We start from the raw sequence: 18,596 nt of genomic DNA, 5'->3' as shown, positions 1-18,596 counted from the left end.
CCACAAGCAGGTATAACGCATGAATTTCATTTGCTCTGCTTGCACGTGGCATGCAAAAGCCACACGTCCTCATGGCTTTACATATTCCAGTGCAGTCGAGGGCAGCTGGAGGCCACCCGTGAGTCAGCTGCTGCCCGACTCTCGTCGCCACCGTCGCAGCTTCTGTATACACGGGTTGAGGGCCATGAAGGCTCTAGACCGTGTCTGATCCTACGGTAAACACTGCGAGCCGCCCTTGGCACGAGCGTCGCGTCGCGTCCGGCTCCAGTTGTGCCGCGTCCTCGGACCGTGCTGCACCATGCTGCTGCCGCTGCTGGTGACGCTGCTTCTCGGCCAGGCCTGGGCTGACCCGTCGCCCGCCCCGGCCACGGACAACACCTCGTTGGACCAGGTGATCGCAGAGCTGGCCATGTTCTACGAGTCCACCGTGAGAGCGGCCACGGCCGCGGCCCACCAGAGCTCGACCCAAGACATGAACCACATCAAGCAGACCCTGGTGGCCCTCGTCTCCCGGCTGGACTCCCTGCAAGAGGTCCAGAGCTCGGTCTCCTCAAGGCTGGACTCGGTACAAGAGGTCCAGAACTCGGTCTCCTCAAGGCTAGACTCCCTGCAGAAGGCCCAGAGCTCTGTTTCCTCAAGATTGGACTCCCTGCAAGAGGCCCAGAGCTCGGTCTCCTCAAAGCTGGACTCGGTGCAGGAGACCCAGAGCTCGGTCTCCTCAAGGCTGGACTCGGTGCAAGAGACCCAGAGCTCGGTCTCCTCAAGACTGGACTCGGTACAAGAGGTCCAGAGCTCGGTTTCCTCAAGGCTGGACTCGGTACAAGAGGTCCAGAGCTCGGTCTCCTCAAGGCTGGACTCGGTACAAGAGGTCCAGAGCTCGGTTTCCTCAAGGCTGGACTCGGTACAAGAGGTCCAGAGTTCAGTCTCCTCAAGGCTTGACTCGGTACAAGAGGTCCAGAGCTCGGTCTCCTCAAGGCTGGACTCCCTGCAGGAGGCCCAGAGCTCGGTCTCCTCAAGGCTGGACTCGGTGCAAGAGACCCAGAGTTCTGTGTCATCTCGACTTGGAGCTGTTCAGGTGTCACAAAATTCCGTCTTCACCCGGCTCGACGCCGTGCAGGGGTCTGTCTCAGCGGTATCCTGCAGGCCGGAGGCATTCTTGGACAGTCTGATGAACGTCCAAACCGCTGTCAACCGTCTGCCATGTGAGAGACGTCGAGCAACGGTTTGTATGCCTAATCGGCCAGGGAAATTTCAATGACTGGCTCTAATGAATATCGGTATGTGATTTAAGTTTAATTTTAACTAAAACATGCATAACAATGATCAATTCTGTGTGAGATTTTCTGAGACTATATTTTCTTCCTTTTGTCTAGAGGAAAGTTTACTAGCAGCTTCCGTTCGTTTCGTTTGTGGGGTCACACGGCCAGATCAAAACCCGTGTCAGGTCTTAATTTCTGGCGTTTAGTGTTGGAATGCCTAAGCCATGCTTTTGTCATTTTGCATTTGAACACACACACACACACGCACACACGCACGCACGCACGCACGCACGCACGCACGCACGCACGCACGCACACACACGCGCGCACGCACACACACACACACACACTCATATATATATATATATATATATATATATATATATATATATATATATATATATATGTGTGTGTGTGTGTGTGTGTGTGTGGGTGTGTGGGTGTGTGCATATGCGTATGTATATATAATATATGTACGTATATCATAATATGTACATGTACATAGATGGATAGATAGATCACGTTCTAAAAGGCTCTTTATTAGATCATATTCCAGCTACTACTTTGGCTAACTTATTGTTGAAGGATTTACAATGCTGCGTCTAATGGTTAATGTTCGAGCATATCATTACATTTTTGTGTGGTTTTGTAACGACCAAACCAACCAGTCGCAGTCGTTTTTGCTTTTGTTCTGTGTGGACAACGCCACACACCTCAGGCCAGCACGACCGAAAAGAGACCAAAAGCCCAAACTATTTCGATGAAATAGAAGTGACCTATCTGCTGCCACTTCAGGACTGCTTGCTGTTGGCAGGGAGGGTGCTGGGTGACGCGTGCGAGATCAACAGGGACTGCTTCAGGGCAGTACTCGGCTCAGAGTGTGGCGGCGATGGCGTCTGCACGTGCGCTGACGGCCTTAGGCAGATATCCAGCAGCGAGTGCCGAGCCCGTCTGCTGTCGGAGCCGTGCACGACAACCAGCGAGTGCCTGGTAAGCGGGGGCCGTGTGTGATGCCGGTCGTGGTGACGTAAACTGACCACTCCCACCGACCCGTTTTGACAGCGTATTTCTTACATGATGCGTAGAAACAATCGCCATCATTTCACTATACAGTAAAGGTGTTCCGCTGACGTGAAAACTCGGGCTGTTTGGCAGTTGACAAGCTGACAGCTGACAGCAACTGACCTTGAGATGACCTGAGCTAGCAATCTGTGAACTGAAGGTCTTTATAGTCGGCAGCAAGCAGCGTCCGTAGTGGTTGAAATCCTTCCCAAAGTTGACCTGTTAAACACGCATGCGTTGTCACGCTGCCATCCTTGGAGCGGTGGGCGACGCCCTAAACACATGACATGTCTGCATTTCGCACTCCTATACTGGTTGGGTATTTTGCATCACTGAGTGTTCCTAGCATGCGTTTCCCTCGAAATTTAACAGTGCATCCATTACAGGCTTTCCATTACAGACTGTTTTAGCTTCGAATACGTACAATAAAGAGCCATGACAGAATGTCAATGCATGGAGACATACACATATCATGCCTTATAGCACAGGTAGCATAAATAATGTTAGGTGAATGCTAAAGCATAATCAGTAAAGTAAGTATAAACGATGCTCTACGTAATGATGGGGCCATGCAGTACTGTCAATAATGGAAAACCAAACCATAATGTGAATAATGAAACGCTGACATATTCGCCATGTTGCAAAAATACTTCATTCTGCCTTAATCACTGCAGATAATAGGATATCATCATGTCGGACTTGTGCATTCCCACACGTTCGAGGAACTTTAGGTTATGTCCGGGTTGTTCTGGTCGTCTTTTCGTAAATTGTTTAATGCTGTATCTGTTGGTTACGTTCGTATCTATGTGGATATGTCGGTCCTGCAAGTGATTTTGTGTGCGACCTAAACGCGACGGCAAATAGAGCGCATGAAGCTGAGAGGACGCAGACCACTCAGTCGGCCTCCCTGATGTCCGCAAGTTAAGCTAATCAGCCCCAGCACTTGCCACGTCCTGCCAGTTCGTTGGAAGTATGGAGTGCCACTCTCTCATCCTACCGCTGAGTGTGCTTGTTTACCGTTGCAGAATGTGACGGCACATTCGCAGTGTACGAACGGCGCATGCGCCTGTGAGTCAGGATACTGGAACCGAAATAACGACGAATGCCGCCCAGGTTAGAGCCGAACGACCAACGGCGCCGCGGACACCAGTGTGGGACGCGCCGCGCGTGCTGGGCGTCTTGCGCACCTCCAGAAAACAGTTATTTTAAGCACGGCGTCAGAGGTCTTCCTAACCTAGGAACTAATGGACGGTTGGTCAGATCAGCTTGAAAGCATGAGCACAGTTCGCACCACTGGACTGAGATCACACTGAAGAATAATAATGAGGGCTTGGGATGCAGCACACCAAGGACTGAGACATTGGTTCCAATCCTGCGAATTGAGTAAATCCCCACATTTTCACAAAGCTTCCGAGATGCGTACGCGTGAAATGTCGTTATTAACCCACGACATTGAGAGGCGTGGTACTGATCCATATATCTTTACAGGTCTAAGCGCCGGCCAGGTATGCAGTTTCGATCAGGACTGCTCTACACTTCTCTCCAACTTTACGTGCAACATGGGCATATGCTCGGAACGCGTGTGTCCTGGCGTCGTGCGTGAAGGCTGTAAGTGGAAAACTATATGCGTAACGTTACGCCATGATGTACATAACCAATGGTAAAATTTATATTTGCAAGAGAAAAGCAACAGCTTTTCTCGCTCTTAAGGTAAAGATATAAACGATGCGAGTGAACTGCGCGGGATGACTTCAAGTTTTTGTCCTGCGTCCGGCCGGGGGTCTGACGCAAACGCGCCCGGCTGGGGGAGTTGACTCCCCTGGGATCTCCAACTTCCAGGCGACGTACGAGAAAGACAAATGTACCGTCGTAAAGGTGTCGTCAAATCATGAAGAATGCATACAAAATATTTAACCTTAAGTCAAATGTGAGGTTACCAGAGGCCAAGCAGGGTAAAGCACGGTCGTTCTGATAGTTGCAGTTCAAATACATGTTAGCACGCCAAGGCGGATATTGATGGTATAAGTAAGCATTAAAGGGAATGTTTTACAGCTGAAGGCATTAAAGCAAGCATCAGACATGATGAAATAAGCTCACTTATAACTTCTGGTATCCTTTAAGTGGAAAATAAAGTTCAAGAAAACTCAATTTCTCTGCTTATTAAATATGCTCCTCAATGCATCATTGTTTGATTACGCCACCATGCCCTGCACAACATTGGTTGAGCGCCAGCTGACGGCCGTTGTATCTGGAAATCGCGTCAGATGTTAACGACTCGACCACTATGTTTGTCTTGGCCTTGATCGGCGCATGGCTTATGAAATAGCAGAATCTAAATGACGTTATTATGACCTGACGTTTGCCAAGGTAACTTTGAAATACTGTCCCCGAAATATTATTCCATTTTCGCGGGTTTGTAGCTCAGAAACTAGAGGGGATTAGGTCTCAAGAAGGATACGGCTGTGAACTGCACCAAATGGGCCTCAAGTTGGCTATTCCAGCTCAAAACCCCCAAAAATGAGGAACACACCCGTTAAAGGAACTGTTCCACATTTGAAGGTCATGAAGCAAGCTTCACATGTGATGAAATAAGCTTACTTGTAACTATTGGCATATTTTAATGCGGAAAAGGCTGGTCAAGACAACACAGATCTCCGGTTGGTAAATATGCTTCATCAATGCGTCATTGTTTGATTACATTATCGTGCCTTGCACAACTCTGATTGAGAGCCAATTGACGATCACTATAAGTGGGAATCGTGCACACCAACGCCAGATGTAAACGACTCGATTATTATATTTGTATCGGCCTTGATTGCCGCATAGTTAATGAAATGGTAGGGTTTGAATGACGTCATTGTGGCATCATGGATTCCTTGGTGACCTGGAAATAGCCCCCTCCCCCCTGCCCCCAAATAGTCTGCACATCTTTTCGGGCGTGAAGTTCAGAATTGGAATGGCTTAGATCTTCAGAATCGCTGGGCTGTGAACTGCACCGAATGACCACCAAAATGGCTATTTCGATTCAAAACCACATAAAAATGCGGAACACTATCTTTAAGATTGTGGGGAGTCCATTCCAACCATTTTTGTTCACTCACAAGGGTCAGGAAAGGTCAGGTCACCGTTCAAGATTGGCCAGCCAGTAGCATATCTATTTCTGTGATCAGAAACAGTGTGATGTACATTTACAGGCGCTAAAGATCGCATGGCTTTTGTATGCAGTATACATAGCACCTTCGACGTTTAGCAACATAATTGCAACAAACTGAGAACAGGCACGTTGGTACATGAAATTATGCATCATCAGCTTCAAAAATACGATATGGGGGTGGTGATTCAAGTCGTACTCGTTCAAGCCTCTTTAGCACCGATGATAGAGGTTACTGACTTTGGATGACCTCATATGACTTTGTATGCCCTCATGTGACCGACCTATTCCTCATTTTGCTTTATAATAACATCACATGTTTCCGGCGGACTACTGGAATGAATTCTACGCTCAAAATTGCTTAAAGAAGCTGACGATTTTTAACTCGCCATGTTTCGCAGAAGGAACCAATAGAGGTAGGTCCTGACTTTGACCAAGGTCATGTGCTTGGCCCAAGTTAACGTGCGCCTGAGGACTCTCCGGTGGCCGAGCGTCAAGCCGAACGCACCTACGACGGAAAGTCGGCGAGACGCTGCCTGCAAAACTTCCTCTGTGTGTGTGTGTGTGTGTGTGTGTGTGTGTGTGTGTGTGCGTGCGTGCGTGCGTGCGTGCGTGCGTGCGTGCGTGCGTGCGTGCGTGCGTGCGTGCGTGCGTGCGTGCGTGCGTGCGTGCGTGTGTGTGTGTGTGTGTGTGTGTGTGTGTGCGTGCGTGCGTGCGTGCGTGCGTGCGTGCGTGCGTGCGTGCGTGCGTGTGTGTGTGTGTGTGTGTGTGTGTGTGTGTGTGTGTGTGTGTGTGTGTGTGTGTGTGTGTGTGTGTGTGTGTGTGTGTGTGTGTGTGTGTGTGTGTGTGTGTGTGTGTGTGTGTGTGTGTGTGTGTGTGTGTGAAATGGACTTATCCATGTGAACTTAACGTCATCGTTTGGACCCAACAGCCAGTGAGCGATCTCCCTGACTTTCTTCCTTTGTGGCCACGTATTTCACTTCTGCAGCAGGTGATCTAAAAAAGTCCATCAGCCGGAGCAATTATCCGGATTTTCAATAGTATGCTCACCGATTACACGTCTGCCGCGCTGCATTCGATGACTGCTACGACTAGCAGCCGATGCGTTCAAAACGGATTCCGCGTTTCCGCCATTCTATGAAAGCACGTGGGCTATGGGGTCTTGAGCTTTCAGCATTCTCGCCGCAAGCTTCACGTCAGAGCATTTCGTACAAGGCAGTCTGCGAGTGGGCGCTGTTCCACATATATTTTTTAATCGCTTACAAGCTTTCACTCGCTCCTGAAAAGCCTAAAAAAAACACTGACACCAATGATCGGCACGTTATGGCAGATTTATGTCTCTGAGTGTGTGCCTGTCCTTGTAAAAGCAGAACAGTCAGCTACACGTGACGTATATGATGAGAACCTGAAAATCCCTACGCAATGAGGGCTTTCATTAGTGAATATAAGAAAGAGAAGGCCATTGAACGGCGCCGTGCTTGCTCCCATCCAAAAGTGGAAATTCATGACACGTCATTACTGATGACCTTTCAGACGAGTACCGGCTGGCTGGAGGTGATTCCTGTAAGCAAGGTCGGGTTGAACTCAGGCCTGTCGGTGGTACCTGGGGCTATGTCTGTGACGACGACTGGCGGAATGTGGATGCCTCAGTTCTTTGCCGAACATTAGGATTTAGGTGCGTATTTTGGAGCGTTTTGTTGTCTAAGCTGCCGGCACGTTATAGACCTTTGTCTTGCAGAACTTTACGCTGCATGTAATGTCCATCGCTATTAAGCGTCGAAAACTTCGCTTCGATCACATCGGGGAGCAACGATGCCGCTGTCATTATTTCCATGCATTTGTTGTTACCAAGTTTTGAGAAGCATTGTGACGGGGGCAAACGCCTGTTTCCATGTAGTTTCGATAAACTTAAGATCCTCGCGGTAGGTTTTCTATCATTTTCAACATTGTGTTGAACAGGTTGTAAATCACCCATATCTATTGACTGATCTGAGTTAGAAACAATGCATTAACTATTCACGTCTTCAGATGTTCCATATACTCCACCTCTAAAATACATAACTCTGGCAATGTGTTTCCTCATCGCGAGGGCTTCTGGAATAAAAGATCACCAATGTGTTTTTTTCAGCGCTGGGAGAGCACAGTGCTGCTCCGCATACGGCGCTGGAGGACGCGAAAACTTCTACATGGATGACGTCAGCTGCCGTGGCTCCGAAAGCCATTTGAAGAGTTGCGGACACAACACCCAGGATAACTGCAGCCGAGGGGAGGTGGCGGCGGTGACCTGCGTCGATTGACAGCGCGATGGCCGAGCCTGAGGATAGAGGCTAAGGGCCATCATTACCGGCCTGGCGTGCGCCGGAATCAACAAGAAATATGTCTGATACTCATCTGACCAAGGCTGCTGCATCTGACAGCGAGCCCGGTGTCAGTCTGTAATTTGAAAGAGCGGTCAGGAGTGGGAGGAGTGGTCATCTATAATTTGAAAGAGTGGTCAGGAGTGGGAGGAGTGGTCATCTATAATTTGAAAGAGTGGTCAGGAGTGGGAGGAGTGGTCATCTATAATTTGAAAGAGCGGTCAGGAGTGGGGGGAGTGGTCATCTATAATTTGAAAGAGTGGTCAGGAGTGGGAGGAGTGGTCATCTATAATTTGAAAGAGCGGTAATGATCGGTAGTCATTCAGAATATTTGACCTGAGCCTGGCCGGGGTTCTGAGATAACCTCGCCAGGCGGGGGAACTTGATTTCCCCCTGGGATCTCCACCTTCCGAGCACTGTAAGAGAAAGGCAAAGATATCGTTGTGAAGGTTTCGTCAAGTCAGGAAGAATACACACCGCACTTGCTGCCCAGTTTTGTCCGTTTGAAAACTATCACCAGCCGGACAGTGGAGGTGAGACTCCGTGTTTGAGGGCGAACAAACCTGTACGGGAGACACCCGGTCATGGTGCCTAACCGGACCTACTATAATAATAGGTCCTACTATACTAGTAGATCCGGACCTAACCGGACCTACTGTTCGGCCGATAAGCCGGTCACCCGCTTCACCCCAGCCATATGGCTCACACGTTAGTGTTGATGTCGGGTGTACCAGAGTCACAACGTGCCGAGCCGTGCGCGTAGCATCATCTGGCTCGTATGCTGGCCTGTGGTCTTCTCGGTATAGAGTCGCTCTTGTGGGGAGGTGTAATGGCGGTAGCGTGCGCCGCACGCCATCCACCAGCGGCAGCCAGCGCAACGCACGTCCACCACCACCAGAACTCCCACCCCCCCCCCCCCCCCCCTCTCACGCACACTCCTATACTTCATAAGGGCATCAAAAATGTACAAATTTGAAACGCCAGCGGTGATCTCAGATGTGTTCAGAAGGAGCATGGAAGCGCAACTCATTGGCAGCAGTGAATGTCGCCCCAAAATATGGTGTTGTTATTGGGACTTTACGGTGCGCCCAGCTGCTGGGGCTTTACGGCGTCGCCTGCCTCTCACCCTGGCAGGAACGGCGGGCACCGCGGGCAATCGAACTCCGTGTCTCTGATTTCCCCGACGCGCAGTAGCTAACATAGACGCGCAACCACTGCACTACTGGCACCACTCGCCCTTAAATACAGGATGGGTCCGATGGTAAGTAAAAGCCCTTTTCCAGACATCCAAACGAACTTGAAACCTTCACAAGCAATCCAGATCAAGCGGCTAGTGGAGTTCAGGTGCCAGCAATGATCTATCCTCATCAGAGCTGGCAGCGTCAGCTGATGTGGAACACACGCTGGCACATCAACTCCCGCACGTGTGAACAGAGCGAGTTTACGCATGCTCACAACTGAAATGAATGAAATTAAACGACGGAATCCTGGTCTGAGACTAGGAACTGCGTTCAGAACCGCAGCTAAAAACTGAAACTCGTCAGCTCAGCGTGACTCGTCGGCCAAGTGATGTCGGACTTAGAGCGCTGACTGAAATACTAGACCAGCGTATCAGAAGGATGATGGCGGATAGAAGATCAGGTGAGTGTCTCAAGTTGTCAAATTTATGTCACCATAAAAGCTAGAACAAAAATTAATCTCAGCGTGCATTCAAACGCTGTGGTAGCGCATGACAATGCAGTTGTCGCGCCTGCGCGATTGGTATGCATGTAATCAGCTCCGAAGTTAAGAATTTGTTTGTAATGCACTTGTCCATGTTTTTCACTTAACTAACTTATATATATATATATATATATATATACAACTTATAAACACTTGTCCATGACAAGTGTTTATAATGCACTTGTCCATGTTCATGCGTAATCATTGCCGGGCTGGTCCGTCGCCAAGTTCGTGTCGATCGTCCCTGTCACTGTGCTACGCTGCTGGGTGAGATACGTCCCTGCACCGGCTCACCTGGCCAGGTATATCCCTGTTCTGTTCCGGCCCACCTGCCTGGACATGTCCCTGTACCGACTCACCTGGTGAAGTACGTCCCTGTGCCGTCTCACCTGGGAAGATGCGTTCCTGTCCCAGTTCACGTGATGAGACTCCCTATCGCCTCTGATGTGGTGAGGCTCGCCTCTGTCCCTGTTCACCTGGCGAAGTACGTCCCTGTCCTTGTCTCGGCCGCTTAGGCAAGGAATAGCTCTGTACCGATCCACCTGGTGAGGTATGCCCCTGTTCCCAATCACCTGGTAAGGCATGTCCCTGTCCTGATCTCCTGATAAGCGTAGGACTGCGTGCGGCGTCGCTCCTTTCGTTAGTCCCAGATCGGAGCCAGACGTGGGTGGCGCCCCGAGTTTGGGGCTGTCCTGAGTTTGAGATGTACTGAGTTTGAGAAGCCCTGATCTTGAGGCGCCCTTAGTTTGAGGCGCAGTGAGTTTGAGATGCCCTGAGTTCACCATGCTGTCACGGCGGGATGGCCCGCGGTTTGTTTGGCGAGTGCCGCGGGCGACCGGCAGCTTATCTTGCGGGCACCCAGGGACAATCTGCGGTTTGCTCGTCAGGCACAGTAGGGTGATCTGTAATAACATCGGCGAATGACCTGAGCTCTAGCAAGAACACTTTCATTTGTTATTCTCCACTTTTTCTTTCAAAGGGGAGCAATGCGAAAACACTGTGTTTTGGGGAAGGTTGCTGGCTGCATAGATAAAAATATGGTTTGGTCCGGATGAAGTGCCCTGGCTGCATGGATAAAAATATGGTTTGGTCCAGATGAGGTGCCAGGCTCCATTGATGCCTCGTTAATCCTGGTAGATTTCCTGAACCACTTGTAGACGGTGGTTTTACTATCATTTCACACTAGGCGTGTGGGTGTGGGTGGGGGGCGGGGACTGCAGGGCTGTCTGTTGGGGGTGCTTTGGCCGTTATGTATTGTTATGATAGCGATCGGTTGGGGTTTTCTCCGCTCGCCTAACTTTTCAACAATACATCAGAGAAGCACCTGAGCGATGCCAGCGTGCAGTCCGGTTTATTGTGGTCACAATGACACTGGTTGATCGCTACAGATCAGCTGGTGGCTCAAGTGGCAGTAAAGAGGGGAGCAGCTTCCCTCGGTTTCTATGGCGCATGAGGTACATAGGTGGCTTTCATCGTGAACTCCTATTGGAGTGTGCTGCACAAGATTTCCCGATGTCGGCCTGTCGAAGTGGTTGTCCCCTTGTGAACTGGTGCCCAAGTCACCGAATGACCAACGTTCTACAATCGCCAAAAATATGATCTGAAATCGATGACGTCACGTGACCATCAGAAGACGAGCTAATTGTTCAACTGTGACATTACTGCTGAGGTCATCACTGAAAACTCTACATCACACTTGAACAAAAATGGACCTGAGGGGATAATTTTCGGGGCTATTAGTGCCCTAGGTTGCAGCTATCTGGAAGCCTAGCTATTTTCCGACTACATAAATCGGTCACTTTGGCGACCTCGGCCTGTTCAATGAAATGCTCCTGCTGCTTAGGTATGCATATGCAACGTTGGATACCGATTAGGTCTACCGTTTTGACAATGTTTAGAAAGTACGTCGAATCGCAAGGGGATGGTGGCAACAACGGCCCATAACAACTCGTCTTGACAGGAATGGGCGATCGATGCGACGGCCCCAAAGGTTTTCTGACGATACCTCCCTGACATGTCGTGCAATTGCGCCCAAATTTTTAGCGGCCCCTGGGGCACTCATTGCACGTGTTACGACATAAAAACGTGCTCTTAGTACCTTTGCTTTCGGAGTAGCAGCCGTTTTGAGGGACACTGCACGGTGATCTACAGCCGGCGCGGGCAGCGGACAACCAACGATTCTACTGAACCCCGCGACGGGCCGACATTGTTCCATTAACGAAGCCATGCCAAATACATATATTCTCAAAGCACATAAAAGTACGTACCATTGTACTCAGAACTGAATGTGTAATACGTCAATTTAGGTTCTGTGTTGTTACGAGGCATGGTTTTGAATGTGTGAGCATGCAAATCTAGACAAGATCTATTTTTGGGAAAATTTGACCTTTTACATAGTATAATGCGGCCAATTATTGTCCCAACAATATACAGCGTATTATAAATCACAAGCCAAATCTTGTCGAGACTAATCCACATGGTCTTTTCTGAGCTTTAATTTCTAAGTTTGGAAACGGTATGGAAGGGGGTCGCAGCCTCCCTCCCCCTCCTCAGCACCTTTAAGGCCGTGTCTTGAAAAAGGCAAATCAGGGCGAGGGTTAAGGCCCTACATAACACGGAACGCATCACGTGTGGTCAGATACGAGCATTGAGGTAGGTTATCGAAGTCAAGGAGAGGTGGACTGCCGTCACGTCAAAATGCTGTTTGCTTACATCATAAATGCCCATAAGTTTCGACATTTCTAGCACGTGACGGTCATGAGACGGGACTCCAATTGTAATTATACGGTTATTCCCGCACTGTAGATTGTTTTTCCATCAGTGCACCCATGCCAGCAGTGGCCAGTGCAAAGCAGCGCCTGAAACGATGACGCGTTCCCGATGCTCAAAGCACCTCTCTGGTCAAATTGCACGCTGTCCACGGGTAAATCGGCAGCAAACGTGCGAGGCGACCACGGCTGCGGAGCCCAAACGCAGACCGGCGCCGGTTAGAACAGACAAGTCACCTCCACCTGTCGAGGCGACGCCGGTGCCGGCCGCCTTCTCCGACGAGGCTCCTCGCGCCGCAGGGTGGCGGCGGGCGGCGCCGCGCTGCCGACCTCGGACGGATCCGGCTCGGGCGGCGACTCGGTTCTGTCCAGAGGCACGTGGCGCCTGGTGGCGGCTGGAACAGGGGCGACCTCCTCAGTGGCCGCATGGGTCGCACGGCCGGCTCGCGCGCTCCTGCTGCGCGTCGACCGTACGAGAGCGATGTGTCCGCCTCGGTGCGGATGATGTCGCGGCCGGTGTTGCCTGTGGACGCAACCTGTGTGGCAGCCACCGACGTTAGCTACAACCAAAGACAAACAAGTACTGCACTTCGGCAGGTTCTAAGGTGGAAAAAGTTGCAAGCATGGTCTAACCTGTACTGACACCCGTCCGTAAAGCAACCGTCTTCACATCCGCCAAATTCAGCGAGCCGGTCGTGAACCGCCGGCACTGAGGCGTCAGTCCCGGCGTTCACTAGTTCAACAGTCATGCTTGCACGGTGTGTTTATTTGAACACTGAGAGAATTGCGGCCGAACTTCCCCAGCTCTGGCCACTGGGGCTCGAGTGCGAATATACAGAGCTGCTACGTCGTTCTAGAAGACGGCTCGGGGGTTCCCTGTCTATCGTCGGTGTGAAAACAAACGCCATAACCTAGGTAAACAAAACGTCGGGGCGCAGACCTCGCTTGGCATGTGGAACGCAGAGTTCACATCTCCTGCTGGAAAAAAAAACGCGGCATTCGCAAGGCGCTTAGTCCGGGACGAGCTGTTTGCTCTGAAGCCCTCCGGCATCGTCTGAACAGAGCAGCACAGGGATCGAGGGATATTCCGGATTGGGGGCTCGCGAAGAGAGACGTTTGTCCTTACACTCAAGCCTGAACAGCACCTTTGGAAACATGCTGAGCCTGTCTCGCTTTAGTTTGTTTTCTCGCGAGAAGTCTCCCAGAGGATTTTCCTTGGCCCCCGCAGGGGCCAAAGGGGCGTAACCACACGCTTGAGGCTGCTAAAGCCCATTCTGTCTTAAGGCTGTTGATATTGCCAAGCCACAAAAAAATCCCGGATTCTCTACTGCCGCTAGATTCAGGCCCCAACAACCCCGGTGTCAGTTGCACCCAAGTGCGGTGAGTCATTGTATGTCATGCAATATGCGTCGCCCTGTACGTCGCATAAAGGGCATGTCGTGCTGAGTCAACACTGGCACTTATTTCAGTCCTTTCTGTCAGTCGGTGGCATATTTGTTCCGATGTCTGGAAAACACCTTTTCCACTTTATATGACGGCGGCATTTGATTTCTATAGACAAATTGATAGGCTGGATTCTTGACGAGTGGTTTCAGGTCTTGTCAATTCAAGGTGGGCCCAATCTCTTGGTCAATTGCGCCGCTTGAAAAGGCGTTGTTGACGAGCAATTACTCGTGCCATTCAAGTTCGTGGTTCGTGCTGGACCAGCTGGAGCAATATTTTAGGGCACGTCGTACAAACGAATGGATGACAGCCGTGCGGTAACGCTCCGGTCATTCGCTAGCCGCGCTTCATACATTTGCCGGCTTCGGTAGGTTTACGGTAAACTTTCGTCATAAAGATCTATTTCTCGCATTCACATTGATGTCAAGAAATGGTAGAAGTGGTAAACGGTTGCCTATATTAAAAAAAGATTAAGGAGTGCTTCGGCTCTCGCAGCACCAAATGTGGCATCGACATATCCGTAGTACGTATGTGGGGTAAGGCTCAGATTTTTGAGGACATGGTTCCCAAGCCATGACATAAACGTATCCGCAAACAAGCATCCGGGCGGTGACTCCATTGCGACACGATCTATTTGCCGGTAGTTTTCCATTTGGACAGCGGCGGGGTGCCTCTGTGGTGCAGCATCGAAACTTTTTTCAGAGATGGATCGTGACAGTTTTAGTGGTGGCAGGGTACAGTGATTGTGGGTGTAGTACATCATAATCTGGATTACATCATTAACAGACACGTCTGCGAAAAATACCAGGCACGCAGGCACAGCCTTGGTAAAGGGGAGGGGGCACAGGGTTCACAAAGGGCCTCTGATAGTGAAGGCCCACCGCCCAAAAAATCGCTGGGTATGGCCCATTTGTTAATGAGGAAAACTTCGTTTTCGGTATGCTTTTCATTGCTGCCCTCGTTCATTGGGATTTAAGCCACAAGCTGCCGCGATAATAAGTTCTGCTAAATTTTGCAGTCATTTATTTGAACAAATCATGAGTTTAATGGTTGCATGCTTAAACGACCTTGAAGGACTTCGTCGGGACTCTTCATTTTACAATGGCCCAGCGGCCTCTTTCTAGACCGATAAAACTCAGAAGCTTTGTCAGAATTTATATCGAGGCTATAGCAAAATAATATACTTTCTAGACCGATAAAACTCAGAAGCTTTGTCAGAATTTATATCGAGGCTACAGCAAAATAATATAAGCCCCGCGAAAGTAGAATGCAAACCAAAATAAGTCCACAATTTGTATTCACGCGCTCACGTGGTGGTCAATTTGCCCCCCCCCCCGAAGTTTTTTCGGAATTTTTTCCGACCATCGCGGCGCAGCCGCGCCAAATTTTGCATAGACGTAGACAATTGAATAGCGGATCGTTTGATATAGAAAATAGGTATACCTTATAACGTCGCTGACCTCTGTTAGATCAAAATCAAGCCATGTTTTCAGCACAGTCAATTTGTAGGAAATCATTCAATTTAATACAACAGTGAATTGCTAGACGAAACAGTATATCTCTGAGATATTTTATTAGGCAACACAACAAATGAATGACCAAATTTCATTGATCTAGGGTCAGGTATGAACGTCAGACCAAGGTCACAATCAGCCTGTCCTAGTACTTTAGGGTTTGCTGTATGGGGTAGATTCTGGTGCTCATTTTGAATTGATTGCTAACAGGAACCGCATTTTACATGTTCCATGAACTTCTTAAAGGTCAAAACAGTTCACTGACCTAAAATGACCCAGGTTAACATTTTTGTTTTAGAAAAATGCCAGCAGGAGAGATCTTCGTTGCTTATTCAAATGCAAAACTTAAAGCAGTCTTGTATGATTTTGGTCATCATGACCTTCAAAAGGTCAAAAAAAATTCACTGATTTTAACTGAGCACGCGGCGACCTGCTAAGAATAGGTATGTAGGTTCTGAGAGCACTTTGGAGACCAGCCTGGAGTTCGGCCTTGTTTGATCTTATTTGTCCCAAAGGACATGGTCTAGGAACCTCAAACTTTGACCTAAGTGGGTCCACGTACAGACCAGCGCACACTATGAATTTGATGTCTCTAGCTCTCTTAGTTCCTGAGATCTCAGGCGGGGGGTCAAATTGACCCCCACCCGAGCGAAGGGTATCCAACCGGCTACCCGGTTGCGCGTTAGCATGGTTAAGGGCCTTGGGTTAAACCATGTTTGTCTGGAAATATTCAACACTCAGTCAGAATCGATAACTGATACGAATTATGTAACGCAGTTTTAAACATGCGTCCTCGTAAATCTTAGAAACAAAGACCTCAACGCCAGGTGTCGCAAACTCCATATGCCGCGCTGCGTCGGCGCCGCGGCTAACACTAAGCCGTGGCCAAGGGGTAAACAAAATTGATGGCGTATCTGACAAATTCTCTCTAAACGCTTTAGGACATTGCAAAATATCCCATCATTTTCGATGTTCTCATGCCATATTTGGCTACATGACGCCTTTTCAGAGAAAATGGAACTTGTCGCTGAATAAATTGCTGAATACATCGCCACAGTTCGAGACTTAGTTTGATCTTGAAGGATAATCTCGAGAGGCCAGGACTTTTTGACGGACGCTAGTTCTTTCTGCCATGATAATTCTAGGGCTTATAAGCAAAAAATGGGCGGTAATTTATTTGTATCATCGAGTTCTCCGCTTTTTCAGCTTAGTTTGACTTAAAAGGGTAACCACCAGAAGTAAGAAGCTTCAACACGTGCTCGGGTGGGGGTCAAATTATCTCCCCCACCCCCTCCTCCCGAGGATTTTTCCGCAGTGGTTTCCGCACAGAGCGGCAAAGTCGCGCCAAATTTTGCACAGCTATAGAAACTTCAATACCGGGTCGTGTGGTATCAAAAAAATAGTTGTACCTTATAAGGTCGGTGATCTTCGGCAAGTAAAAGTCAAGCCATGGATTCAGCAAAGCCAATTTCTAGGGAATCGTTCAATCTGGTGGATCCTTCGAGTATTAAACGGAACCAACATCTCTTAGATACTTTATTCGGCAATACAACACTCGAATGACCAAATTCCATTGACCTAGGATCAGGTATGAAGGTCAGACCAAGGTCAAAACCAACCTATTTTATTACTCTAGGGCTTGCTGTGTGGATAGTTTCTGGTGCTGATTTAGAATTTCTTGATAACAGCAGCCGCATCAGACATCTTCCAAGGAATTATTAAAGCTCAGGCTTGATCATTGATCTGATTTGACCCAGCGAACATTTCTGTTTTGAGAACGTATTACCTAGCGCAATATTTGGCTTATTCCACTGCAAAACTCAAAGCAGTTTTGTATGATTTGGGCCACAATGACCTTCGAAAATTCAAACAAGGTCGAGTGGTCTTAAATGAGCATGTGACCTTTTCCTTAGAACCAATATGTAGGTTCCTGGGACGCTGGAGACCAGCTTAAAGTTTAACCTTGCTTGGCCTTACTTGACCTGAAGGCTAAGGTATAAGAACCTCGAACTTCGAGCTAAGTGAGTTTGCGTACAGGCCAACACGCTCTGTGAGGTTGGTGTTTCTAGCTGAATTGGCTCCTGAGATCTCGGGGGGGTAAAATCTGTTCCCCACCCAAGCGAAGGGCATCCAACCGGCCACTCCGGGCGCGTGTTAAATGGACGGTAGTTCCTGCGCTTGTGAATATTTTGATGTCAAAAGATTCAAAATCGATCGGTAAGTTTTTGGTGATATCGAGTACCTCGTCTTTTGGCGCTGCTTTTGACCTTGAAGGTTGCATGATGTGCCGAATAAACAAATATTTTGATGTTCTGCCTTAATCGACCATGTGACGGGTTTTCAGAGAAATTGGAACTCGCCCCAGAATAAATTGCTGAATATGTCGTCAGAATGCAAGGCTTAGCTTGACCATGAAGGATAACAGCGAGAGGTCAGGACTTTAAGACAGACGCTGGTTCTTTTTGTGATGAATATTCTGGTGTTTGCAAGTTTAAAATCAGGCGGTAGTTGTTAGGTGGTTTTAGTTCTCCGTCCTTATCCTGCTTTTTACTTTGAAGGTCATATGATTTTGCGCTACTAACATCATATTCGATGTTTTCGTGCCATAAGTGACCATATGGCGCATTTTTAAAATGAAATCAGAGCTCGTCGCTGAGTAGATTGATGAATAAATCGTCGAACTTTGCCGCTTAATTCAACCTTGAAGGATAACCTGGAAAGGTCGGAATTTTTGACGGACGCTACGGACGTCTTTGACGAACGTCTTCGTATCTAGTATGTTCTGGTGCTTGCAAATTAAAATCGACCGGAATTTTTAAATGATAGCGAGTTCCCTGCCGTTTGAGCCTGAGTTTTACCTTGTGAGGTCACCTGGGGAGGACAGCACTTTTTGACCGTCGCTAATTCGTCGAGTGGTGAACATTTTGATCCTCGGAAGCTTAACATCGGCCGTTAGCTTTTTGGTGGTGTGGAGTTACCCGTGCTTTGAGCCCTAGTCTGACCTTGAAAGGTAACCTTGAGAGGTCAAGACTTCTTGACGGAAGCTTGCTCTTGCTCTTGTGACTATTTTGATATTTGCAAATCTGAAGTTTACCTTTTTCGTTGCATATTTTAGTGATATTATCCCTCGTCCTTTGAGGCAGAGTATGATTTTGAAGCGTGACCCTTAGAGATCAATACTTTTTGACGGGCACTAGTCATTTTGCTTGTAAGCATTTTGACATTTGCAAATTTAGAATCGGCGGGTAGTTTTTGGTGATATAAAATTTTTCGTCCGTTGATTTCACCTTGAAACCTACTTGATATTGCAAAATTAACGT

The 18,596-nt window shown here is 48.7% G+C and overlaps 1 protein-coding gene across 1 annotated transcript; it reads left to right on the top strand.

The window, feature by feature from the left end:
• The first annotated feature begins 282 nt into the window (after window positions 1-282).
• On the top strand, window positions 283-8,556 carry LOC119110312 (uncharacterized). The gene is made up of 6 exons (XM_037234088.1): window positions 283-1,202; window positions 2,074-2,249; window positions 3,347-3,434; window positions 3,810-3,929; window positions 7,006-7,147; window positions 7,601-8,556. Exons 1-6 carry the CDS (start codon window positions 299-301, stop codon window positions 7,767-7,769), a joined length of 1,599 nt encoding a protein of 532 aa, XP_037089983.1. The 5' UTR covers window positions 283-298; the 3' UTR covers window positions 7,770-8,556.
• Window positions 8,557-18,596: the final 10,040 nt, after the last annotated feature.

This window comes from Pollicipes pollicipes, unplaced genomic scaffold (assembly GCF_011947565.3).
Source record: "Pollicipes pollicipes isolate AB1234 unplaced genomic scaffold, Ppol_2.1 Scaffold_7231;HRSCAF=8579_pilon_pilon_pilon, whole genome shotgun sequence".
Taxonomy (NCBI): domain Eukaryota; kingdom Metazoa; phylum Arthropoda; class Thecostraca; order Pollicipedomorpha; family Pollicipedidae; genus Pollicipes; species Pollicipes pollicipes.
This window is presented reverse-complemented; position numbering and strand designations above follow the sequence as displayed.